The 12,655-nt window shown below is 36.8% G+C and overlaps 1 protein-coding gene across 1 annotated transcript; it reads right to left on the bottom strand.

The window, feature by feature from the left end:
- Window positions 1-9,951: 9,951 nt before the first annotated feature.
- On the bottom strand, window positions 9,952-11,367 carry LOC110726861 (23 kDa jasmonate-induced protein-like). The gene is made up of 2 exons (XM_021906379.1): window positions 11,110-11,367; window positions 9,952-10,353 (listed from the first exon to the last, which is right to left on the bottom strand). The coding sequence occupies exons 1-2, from the start codon at window positions 11,365-11,367 to the stop codon at window positions 10,162-10,164; spliced, it is 450 nt and encodes a 149-aa protein (XP_021762071.1). The 3' UTR covers window positions 9,952-10,161.
- Between the last annotated feature and the right edge of the window lie 1,288 nt (window positions 11,368-12,655).

The following is a 12,655-nucleotide window of genomic DNA, read 5'->3' as shown; positions in this document are numbered from 1 at the left end:
CCAAATAATAAATTTATAATTGGGCCACAAGATAACATCATTTCGTGTTTTAATTTTTCGCCAAGTATCAATATAAATTGACTTTGTAGCCAAAATAGTTAATTTAGAATTCTATCTATTTTTAATTAAATTGAATCATAATAGTATAATTTTATCTTAAAAGTCTATAAACTATCCGAGCATCGCCGGGGCACAAATCTAGTAACTAATAAATTAAATCTAAAACCTTTTCTTATATTCACTTGTTTTTCATAGAGTCCTAATCACCCATAACTAATCTCAAAATCCGAATTAGCCCTAAAGATGAACCGGGTGGAATACCAAAAAAAAACTTGTTTTTCATAGAGTAGCTATATTTATCTTTGCAGTGTTGATATTGTAGCTCTATATAATACGTATTAATCAAGAGAGTTTTCACAATCTAATTTTATAGCAGAATTCGATCAATTCGAACATGGATGAAGATAAAAACATATTGATGAAGAAATTGAGGTATGATGAGATAAATGCAATCTTTGAAACCGAGATTTTGTCACATCTACCTTTGAACACTCTCAAAAATTGCAAGTATGTTTCTAAATCATGGTCGAATATCATCAAATCCCAATATTTTTTCCGTCTTCATCTCCAAAAATCCGTTTTACAAAACCGGTTAAATCTAATACTCTTCAATGCCACCACCAGAATCATCGAAACGTTCGAGGCTGACGCGCTGCTCCCGTCCCATGGGACACCTAAACCCTACAAAGTTACCCTTGATCAAAATTTCAACATCCTTGGTTCATGTAACGGATTGCTTTGTTTCGGTTTGATAAGATTCATCATGGTTCGGAAACCAAACTTATTGTGTTAAACCCGGCCACTCGTGTTTGGAAGAGTGTTCGTGTTTTACCCGTGCCAAATCAAGTCCAAAATCTTAAAGCTCATATAAATAGCAGAGGATTTGGTTTTACATGTGATATTAAGACCATGGATTACAAGTTTGTACTTATTGTGGACCGCGAAATACATGTTTATAGTTTAAAATCCGAAGCTTGGAAGAGGATTGGGGACTATTCTTGCACATTTCCGTTAAGGGAACCGCAAAGGAATAAGTGCATACAAGCAAAAGGTGTTGCTACCGACAATGCTTTGCATTGGTTTTATGGCAGCCAGGGTAGGATCAAAGGTATCTTTAGCCTCGATCTCACGGATAACAAGCAGTATGAAACGCCGATTCCTGAGCTTTATGGATTACCAAAGCTAGTACCTTTAAAAGGATGTTTACATGTGGTATTCACCAAGTATGTTACAATGTCGGGAGCATATCCTGCAAATATGCTAGAGATAGACATTTGGCGTATGGAAAAGTATGGCGGTTGGAGGATTCTTGGTTCGATTGTTCAAGGTTCAATTTGATGATGTTATATTCCACGCGACTGCAGTTTGTTTCAAGGAAGGAGGCCGCAAAGTCTTGCTTGAGCTGCATCCTGTCGATATGGAAGTGTTGAGATATGTTTGGTATGATTTAGTCACCAAAGAACGTGTCAGTGAGGTTCTTGAGTACTCGGCCAAGATAAAAGCCGAGTCATGCTTTGAGAGTTTAATAGATCCAAATTTTCTGAAGTTTTAGAGCCTGAGATTGTACTATATATGAGAGTAGTTGGTGAACTTCCTAACAACTTGTTAGGAGATTTCAGGTCTCTTCTTTTTATTCAGTTAGCTGGTCTAGATTTATAATCTAGCAATAGCTTTACATTGTTATGTTTTTTATTGAAGCGTTATACTTTGTTTAAGATTACAGCAAATTTTTGTTTTACTTTGGTTTAAATTTTTTTCAAGTATGCAAGTTCATCCTACTCTCTTGATCAAATTTGAGAATGGCTGGCTAGCTAGCTTGATGTCAATAGATTTGGCCTTGAAGAATTCCGAAAAAAAAAAGCTTCCTTACATATAGCTACCACATATTATCAGAATTGCACAAACATTATACGTGCAGCAACCAGATGGTTTAAAGGTGTATGTACGTTCATCCTGTCTCATTTAGGCATTTAGGGCGTAAAATAAGTCTGTTACCTAAAACTGCAGAGAAAATAATTAGTCGTCATAGCTTTGAGGCCTCTGGCCGTTCATTGACAAAAATGCTCAAGGACATAAGGGAAACTTCCTGAAGGATAAGGTAGTCCATGTACAACTTCTACTAAATGGATTTAACATTGAAAAACTTGCAAAACAGATTATGTGGATTGCTGTTATTAACCCCCTAACTTCTAATACTAGTTATTCATCACTATATATTTCATTTGATTGCAATAAACATTTCACACCAAGTAGCCTACTACTCCAAGTCAAACTAATTCTTCAAGTCCATCAAACGTAAATCATACTAAGTACTAAGTAACAATGTTTCTACCTATGTAACGAACAAGGTTACTTAGACTACTCAAATTACATCAAGTAGATGGATTACACCAGATATTCAAGGTTAACAGGAATAGTTAATTATAGCCAACAGAATATTACTTTGTGTAGCATGCTCAAAGGAGTCGAGCCAGATATCATTACAAGTTTAGTATAAGTTCAGCGTCCAATTTGTGTCATACAAAAGTTAATATTGGATCAAATTAAGATCCTATAATAGCAGGTCAGGAGGTTCTCCTCCACACCCTCAAAAGTAATATATATTTAATTCTCTGATTGAACGAAAAATGCTGTGTCTTAGCCTGTTATCGACCTTATTCTGCCTATATATAATGTCCAGCTTATAAGCTATAATGTAACTAGCAACATTGCTTTTCTAATTTTTATTTATTTTTTTTTATTTTTTTTGGGTACCCGAAACACAGGAAAAAACTTAAGGCAATATAATAGATGCCCTGCAATCCATCATAACTCAAAATTTTTAACTATCAATGATGATTCCTGAAGTACATTCGAAATAGCTGCTAGACAGGACTACAGCTCATTCGCGCACCATGAATAACAACCAAACTAACTGATGTTAATTAGTGTTGGCAATGGAATACATTGATCCTGCAGGCTGCAGCAACATATAGACGATGTACTTTTAAAACACTTTTTCATACTTTGTAATAATGTTAAGTCATAATTAAAAGCTTAGAACAGAGAATTACACAAGTATATATGACGAAACAGCTATAAAAATGTACAATAAGTCTAAAATTCTAATTATATCCCACCTTTATTAAAGAAATAGATAACCAATTCTACCTTATCTATGAGACTACATATTAAAAATAAGGGATGATCAGCTTAAAAACATAAAAGGACTGCAACGATGCACGAGCAATTTTATTATCAATGCATAATGTATGGCGGGTGACAAATAATGTCCTTCAAGATCACCTTCAATTGAATGGCATGTTGCATACTAATTAGTAGTTTGTTGAGAAACTTGTGGTAATTCAAACTGTGCGTGCCCCATACATCCAACACCGCCTTTTCTAATAATCTAAAGCTCCGTTTTGAGCCACAAAATTGCATCATTGGACTTCCTTTCCAATAAAAATACTTAGTTTAGGCGCATGTATCCTGAAATAATGCTCTTCTATCATTGCAGAGCAGCACAAGAACTTGGCTCGATCGATAATTAGTGTTTGAAGTTGTTCACACACGATAGTGATCTCACAAGTAGCATCCTCGAATTGGAAATTCTTGAAGGTCAGACGTTCAAGAGATGCACAAGTAATCTTTAAACGAAAAACTCCATCATATTTCGAGTTTTCTGCCCCAATGATCTCGATTTCTTGGAGACTCGGATTGTCTAGGATTATTGCTTGATTATTACTATACGCGCAATGTTCAAAGTGTAGCACAAGCTTCATAAGACTAGGACAACTCGAATTTATCCACTCTCCTAGCTTATGAGTGTCGAGTAATTCGACCTCGATATAACGTAACACCAAAGTTTGAATATTTGGTAAAAATAAATTTGGTAATGCTTTGTAACAATTTAAGGCCCTTCCTTGTTTACCTCTTTGCCAAGTTAATTTCAATATTGTGTAAGGTGTATCTTGATGGGTACTTGTGAACAAATTTTCGACGAATTCACGAAAATCGAGAGCTGAGGAAGAAGGATGATGAAGATACGCCCCGAACGTTAAAACATTAGTAGAAAAGCAAAGTTTGTTTAGGTTCTTTGACGTGATCATCATCTTACTCATCTCGCCTTGTTCGAAAAACGAATATATATGATGAATTAGATGTTCCGGAAGATTTCCAAGCCTATCAGCAAATTTATTTCCCATTGAAATTAAATTTGTTTGAATAATGGTATGAAGAAAAGGTAGAGATTTTGATTGTTTATTACGAATTTGATTTAAACACAAAAAGAATTTAATGGTTTTAACTAATTATGAGGGTTAGATACTTGGGTTTAATATTGCTATGGAATTAACTAGGTTAAATCGGTTTTTTAACCTTTGTCACGGAGTATCAATTTAATTTTTTTTTTTATTTTATCTCAAATCAAGCTACTTAAAAATATATATATTTATATATATATATATATATATATATATATATATATTTATCTTTTTTAATACATATTATATAGTTTTCGCATTTTTTTCTTCCAAATATGATAATTTTTCATTCACCAACTATGTTAAGTTGAAAAATATATAGTTTGCGTATATATATATATATTTTTTTATCAATTTTTAAAAACTTTATTTTTTTTTAAAAAAAATACTAAGGACACACCATAAGGAATAAAAATATACATGAATTTATAAGATAATATATCTTTTCAAAAAAAAAAAATTATGAATATTACATATTCATATCATACTAGCTTAAGCTGATGGTTAAGGCCAGAAATATGTTTTATACTCTATCAGAAAGCTCAATAAATAAATAAATAAATAAATCGTTTATACTAATGTTTTAAAAGTTATAATATACATTGATATCTCAATATAAACCCTATTACCCAAACCATATCCAAAAGTTGCAAGCCAAAAGAAATCACACAATGATTCCCACGGATGTGATCTGATAGTGGAGATACTAGTCCGTCTTCCTGTTAAATCCCTTCTACGATTCAAAGTTGTCTCGAAATCATGGCTGCCACTCCTTTCCAGTCCATTCTTTGTCAATTACTACCTCAAACATTCCCTCCAATTTCAATCCAATTCTCTTGTCGTTCTAATGGGGCCAATGCAAACTTGTAACTTATATACTCTTGGAGTTACCGAGCCAAGCTTCGATCTCATCAAACTCGAAACCGATAAATCGAGCAATAGTAAGAGCACAATGTACACTGTTGGCAGTTGCCATGGGATGATTTGTGTCCAAGATTTTAATTCTGGTGTCATCACTGTATATAACCCGTCGACGCGATCTCTCCTTGGAAGGTTGGAAAATGAAAGTGTTAAATTGTGTAGAACCTCAAAGCTTGAATTACAATGATGATGGCCATAGCCAATAAATAATACATCGTTTCCCTAACCCGATAGAATTAGGAAATAATCAAAAGATCCCAAAAAGATATTATGCTAGGCATAAAATATATACTAGGCATAAATTATGGAAACTAAATATATCCTAATAATTCCCAAAATATATCCTCCAACACCCCCCCTTAAGTTGGAGCATGGGGATTGTAAATGCCCAACTTGGAAAGAAGATGATCAAACTGAGATTTCCCAAGCTCCTTAGTGAAAATATCTGCAAGTTGCTCCTTAGTGGAAACATAGGAAGGGGCAATTAAGCCCTCTGTAATAACATCACGAACAATGTGACAATCAATCTCAATGTGTTTCGTACGCTCATGAAAAACTGGATTTCGAGCTATATGTAAAGCAGATTGATTATCACAAAACAACTTGATCACCTTAGGATGTTGGACACCCAAACTCAAAAGCAATGCCTTCAACCATTTCAACTCATGTGTGGTTGAAGCCATGCACCGATACTCAGCCTTAGAATAAGAGAAAGATATTGTGGGTTGCTTCTTGGTTTTCCACGAAATAGGAGATTTACCAAGAAAAACTAGCCACCCAGTCAACGAACGACGAGTAAGAGGACACGCCGCCCAATATGAATCACACCAACCCTGCAAAGTCAGGTCACTATCTGCACTCAACAGAATACCTTGTCCCGTAGTACCCTTTAAATAACGAACCACCCTTAGAGCTGCTTCCCAATGCTCAATCTGAGGTTCATGCATAAACTGAGAAAGAATATGAACAGAATATGCCAAATCCGGTCTAGTCACCGAGAGATAAATCAACCGCCCCTTTAGTCTACGATAAGACTCAGGATCCTCAAGTAACTTACCACTAGCAAGACTAAGCTTGTGGTTCTGCTCAATCGGAAAACCACTTGGTTTCGCACCCAATAACCCTGCTTCAGAAACAATATCCAAGGTGTATTTTCGTTGACACAAAAACAAACCTGATTTACTACGAGCAACTTCAATGCCCAAAAAGTATTTCAAAGGACCAAGGTCCTTCATCTTGAAACAATCACTAAGATAAGCTTTGAACATAGTTAATGCAGCGGAATCATTCCCAGAAATAATAAGATCATCAACATAAACTAAGACATTAATCTGAACATTGCCTTTAGTGTATGTGAAAAGAGAATAATCAGAGTAAGATTGAATAAAACTGCACCCTTTCAAAGCTGTAGTGAGTTTTTCAAACCAACATCTCGGAGCTTGTTTCAACCCATACAAAGACTTTATCAAACGACACACCAAACCTGAATCCGAGCTCTCAAAACCTGGAGGTAATTTCATGTACACCTCCTCTTCTAGATCACCATGTAGGAAAGCATTATGAACATCCATCTGCTGAATCTCCCAGTTTTTTGAAACGGCTATAGCAAGAAAATCACGGACAGTAGTCGTTTTTGCAACCGGGGCAAAGGTCTCACCATAATCAATGCCTTCTCGTTGATGATTACCAAAAACAACCAATCGAGACTTAAGACGCTCAACATCACCATTAGACAAAAATTTCGTCTTGTACACCCATTGACAACCTAGAGCTTTCTTACCGGGAGTAAGATGCTCCAATGTCCAAGTCCCATTATCTTCCAAAGCCCTTATTTCTTCTTTCATAGACCGTCGCCACTCTTCGGATTTCATCGCTGCTTTAAAGGATTTTGGATCCTTTCCCAGAACAACAGCTGCAAGAAACTTGCGATAATTCACAGAAAACATGTCACAATTTATATAGTGTGCTACAGGATAAGGAGTACCTGAGGGATGCTTTGGAGACGATGTATTAGGCGATGCTTGAGATGGACTTTGAGCAAGAATAGTATGTGTCACATAATCTCGTAACTTGACTGAGGGTATTTTCTCCCTCATTCCACGACCCAATTCTATAGCATTTGAATCAACAGGTTTTGGTTGAGAAATTGGTTGGTCACATTCGATGACGGGTGAAGATGCTTGTTGTATGTTTTCGGTGACTGATGACATAGCAGTGGGGTCCGCACCCCCCCTGCGGCCAACAACCATTTGCTGCGGGGTGCCTGCGGTGCCAACTGCCAGGTCGTGGAGTTGCTTCTCTTGAGTGGGTTGTTGCTGCCCTGCTGGCTGAACTGTGGGGTGTGACGCATCACCCACTCCCCCCTTTCTTCTTCATTAATGTTCTCACCCTCAACCATGCTCCTAACATGTTGAGGGTCATCATTCTCATCAATATACTCCGCAAAATCATAGTCGACAATATCATGCAAAGGCACAATATTTTCTGGTACTATATTTGAAGAAGCCGGGTCGAGAAAAGGAAACACATCTTCAAAAAATTTTACATCACGAGAGAAAAAATTCTTTCGAATCAAGATCAAAGAGATTCCACCCTTTCTTCCCAAAAGGATACCCCAAGAAAATACACTTACGACTCCTACTTGCGAACTTATCCCCCTTTGTTTTTTGATTGTGTGCAAAACATAGACACCCAAAAGTACGAATGGAATCATATGAGGGACAAGTAGTAAAAAGAATTTCATAAGGGGTTTTATTGTGTAGCAGAGGGGAGGGAGTTCGATTAATTAAATGAACGGCCGCGAGAACACTCTCCCCCAAAAATAAATTGGTAAATTGGCTTGAAATCTCAAAGCTCTTGCCATTCAAGATATGTTTGTGTTTTCTCTCAACCCGCCCATTTTATTGTGGAGTTCCAACACAAGATGTTTGAAACAAAATGCCAGTGGCGCCAGTGGCATTAAAAAAATCACGCAAACAATCAAATTCTGTCCCATTATCACTTTGAACTATTTTAATTGTCTGAGAAAATTGTCTATCAACCATGGCGACAAACGACATAAACATACGAAACACCTCGGTTTTATCAATGAGTAAATAAACCCAAACCGCACGGGAAAAATCATCCACAATTGTCAAAAAATAACAGGCACCACAAGAAGAAGGGTGTCTATATGGACCCCATAAATCACAATGAACCTTTTCAAAAATTCTAGAAGTCTTATTCTCACTTACAGGAAATTTGGTCTCTGGCATGTTTAGCACGAAAGCACACCTCACATGCTTTATTCAAATCACCCTTACAATGACGTACTGGAGGGAGAAGCTTCACCACTTTTTCTGACGGATGTCCCATCCATTTATGCCATAACTCCAAGGTAGAAGAAGCCGCATTCACTGAAACTTGTTGCACCGACTCTACTTCATCGAAGTAGAAAAGTCCATCTCGCCTAATACTCGTTCCAATCAAGCCCCCCGACTGATCTTGTATAGCACACATAGAAGAGTTAAATTGAACAATGCAATGCATATCATTAATCAATTGCGATATTGAAATTAAGTTACAACTCAATTCCGGAACAAACAACACATTTTTAAGAATTATTTTGGTAGACAAATGGACCGAACCCTCTTTTGTGGCCACAACTGATTTGCCATTCGGAAGACCAACCGGACAAAACGAGACATCATGAATGTCAAATAACCACACATCATCACAAGTGACATGTCTAGAAGCCCCTGTGTCTATAATCCACATTCTATTGTCAAACGAACCATTATTCAACCAATCATCATTACTTTTTGTATTACCAAGTAAACTTGCTAAGGCATTCCATTGTTCTGCCGAAAATATCTTAGAAAATCCACCATTGATAAGAGTGTCCGAAGTTCCAACTCCGCAACCCCCAATCACGGTGGAAATGGTAGAATTTGATGGCGGTGGTAATAAAGTATTATCACCGACCATGGTTTTTTGGTTTTAATTAATCTGAGCGATTGATACCATGTTAAATTGTGTAGAACCTCAAATCTTGAATTACAATGATGATGGCCATAGCCAATAAATAATACATCTTTTCCTAACCCGATAGAATTAGGAAATAATCAAAAGACCCCAAAAAGATATTATGCTAGGCATAAAATATATACTAGGCATAAATTATGGAAACTAAATATATCCTAATAATTCCCAAAATATATCCTCCAATAGAAAGTAATAAGCAGTATTGTGTTGGGTTCGGATATGATAGTGTAATAAGATATTAGCTGTCATCGTTTGTGAGTCTTTAACCTATACAAATTCCCTTGATGATTTGTGTTTAAGTGAAAATACAGATGTTAAGTTATATAGTATTAGAAGTGGATCTTGGAAGAGCATTAAATCAAGATTTAAGTACACTAGTAGGTTTCAAAATCGATGTGGTAAGTACTTAAATGGTGCCTTGCATTGGCTATTAATTCCGGAACACAAATCAGAAACACTCACAACAATTGCATTTAAACTTAACAAGAAAAAAGTTCGTTTGATGCCCTTTGGGCCAAATGACTCATGGCCGACTTGCCTTAATTGGAGGCTTGGGCCTTGACCTTGGAATATTGGATCGTTTAATGACTAGGCCCAATTAGATAAATTGGACCCAAACACAAAGCATATATATAACAAATTCTATTTTTTTTTTTTTTTTTTTTTTTGAGGAAACAAATTTCTAAATTTTAACTGGACTTAATTAACAGAAAATAAACTTTTAATTTTATTCATACTGAATATAAAACAAATTTGCAGTACATAGCTGAGAGTTCAACGGTTGAACAAAACATATATAAAAACCAACAACACAAAATAAATTTAAAGGGGCCTTATTTCATCCCAAGCTAGCCATGTGTACAAAGAAATTGGGCCAAATCCAGAGTCACATTAGTAAGCCTAGAATGCTCAATCAAGGATTCAGGCAGGTCAAAACGGCTTCGAATATGGGTTTTGCAGTATTACCAATGGAGCCACTAATGAATCCTCCTTCTTCGTAGGCCTTGTGCACCAATTTCCCATCACCCAAAAGGTTGTTGAGAGCATACCAAGCTCCAGTGTTCTCCAAATCATAGTGCCCTGCCTCCCGAATTTCTACGTACACCTGCAATGGCAAACAATCAAAGAAATCAATGGTATAATAATTACATACACTGGCAAATTTTGGACCAAAATGTATACTTTCTTACAGTATAGTCCATACTCCTTCCGTCCCAGAATAACTAATACGTTGAATTTTTTTTCACTATTCATATGTTAACTTCGAAAATTTGTGTGGAAGGGAATATATGCGTTCACTATTTTGTCTGGACCTTATATGTTTAAAGTGGTGTAAAAAAACCTTAAAAGTTTATTTTGTTGTTTGGGGGACTTTGAGATCAGAATCCGACAATAATTGACTTTTTTCTCTAACCTCTCATATGACCTTAAAAAATGACCCCCTTTTCTTTTTTTTTTTTTTTTTTTTATTCCATGATTTCCTTTAAATTTCTTTATTTTGATTTGTGTCATTTGGGGATTACAAGAGAGAAGGAGGAATTGGAGAGAAATCGTGGAAAAAAAGAAAAGGGTCGTTTTTATGGTCATGTGAGAGGGCAACGTCGAAAAAAAAAAAAAAAAGTCAATTATTGTCGTATTCCGACCTCAAGATCTCCCCAAACAACAAAATAAACTTATAAGGTCTTTTTAGATCACTTTAAAGTTTAAACATATAAGATCCTTCCAAACAAAATAATAAACATATATATCCCTATCAAACAAACTTTTCCGTTAACTTTGACTAATGTATAGTTTTCATATTTTACAAAAAAAAATTGGCAATAAATGTACAATATAGTGATATAAAATGGAGGATATATACCTTGTTATAGGCACCTTGGGTTGTACTATCAAAACCCAGGAACCAATGTCGTTCTTCCCCTTGATTGTTAAGAGCAGAGTAAACAATTCCAGCTCTAGATTCTCTATCATCGTTACCATAGTATTGTCCATGGAGGAATGCACCCCATTGGCCATTCGCGATGATCACTGGGTAAGCAGATTCGCAAAGACGTCCATGCCAGTCATGAGTGACAACGTAAGTCATATTATCACCGGTTGCGTTGTACACCAGACACATTGTGTGTTGATAAGTATATTAGGTGACTCGTACTTCGTAGCTTTGTCCGCCCGATCGGGCGGACATTGCCCGGTCTGACCGGGCGGAAGAAGAAGAGGTGCCTGGCAAATTCGTTGAAGAAGCTGCTCTCGCGCCCGACCGGGCGAGCCTTCGCCCGACCGGGCGAGCCTTCGCCCGATCGGGCAGACCTTGCCCGGTCTGACCGGGCGGTGGGGGTTGGATACGTTGAAGCATTCGTATGGAGTCTTCTTCTCGCGCCCGATCGGGCAGACCTTGCCCGGTCTGACCGGGCGGAGAAGGAAAAATACGGAACGCGGATTTTGCAGTTTTAGGTTATCTTATTTTATTATCTTTTTGCCCAAGTATCTTTTAATTAGGGATTAATATAAAACCTCCCTAATATCAGTATTAGGGTTAAGAGAGATAGAGTGAGAGCCGTTCTTGAGAAATACAAGAATCATCTTTGTAATCTTTGCAGTTTATAGTGAAATCATTCGATCTCGGTGCCCGTGGACGTAGCTATCACATCGATAGTGAACCACGTAAATTCTTGGTGTTGTTCTTATTGTTTGCATTGAATTTCTTTATTGTTTTCTTGTTTGTTTTCGACCTTTGCTTCCGCTGTCGCACAACAATTGGTATCAAGAGCTCAGGTTCAATCCTTGGAGAGTTTCTTGAAGATAACAATGGCAGGAGATTCAACAATAAGAATTGAGAAGTTTACCGGGAAAAATAGTTTCGGGCTATGGCAAATTAAGATGAAGGCTCTGTTAAAACAACAGCAGATATGGCGTCCGTTGGCTCCAAAGAGTACTACTTCGGAGTCAGGAGACGGACCGACTGACTCGCAGTTAGAAGTTATGGAAGAGAAGGCACACTCTACCATATTACTTAGTCTTGATGATCAAATCATCACGGAGGTTGCTGATCAGGAAACGGCGGCTGGATTGTGGCTGAAGCTGGAGTCATTGTATATGACTAAGTCGTTGACCAACAAATTATTACTGAAACAGCGGTTGTTTAGCCTCCGGATGCAGTCAGGTACTTCCTTACGGGAACATCTAGAAAAACTTAACTCTATTTTGCTTGATTTACGTAATTTAGATGTTAAAATTGATGATGAGGATGCTGCGTTGATTTTACTTGTATCTCTACCGTCTAGCTTTGAGAATTTTGTAGAGTCTTTTGTTGTTGGTAAGGATTCTATAACCTTAGAAGAAGTGAAGGCAGCACTTCATACTAGGGAACTCAGAATGAAAGCTACGAGTGATAATGGGGATAATGGTAG

This window comes from Chenopodium quinoa, unplaced genomic scaffold (assembly GCF_001683475.1).
Source record: "Chenopodium quinoa cultivar QQ74 unplaced genomic scaffold, ASM168347v1, whole genome shotgun sequence".
In the NCBI taxonomy this organism is placed as follows: domain Eukaryota; kingdom Viridiplantae; phylum Streptophyta; class Magnoliopsida; order Caryophyllales; family Amaranthaceae; genus Chenopodium; species Chenopodium quinoa.
This window is presented reverse-complemented; position numbering and strand designations above follow the sequence as displayed.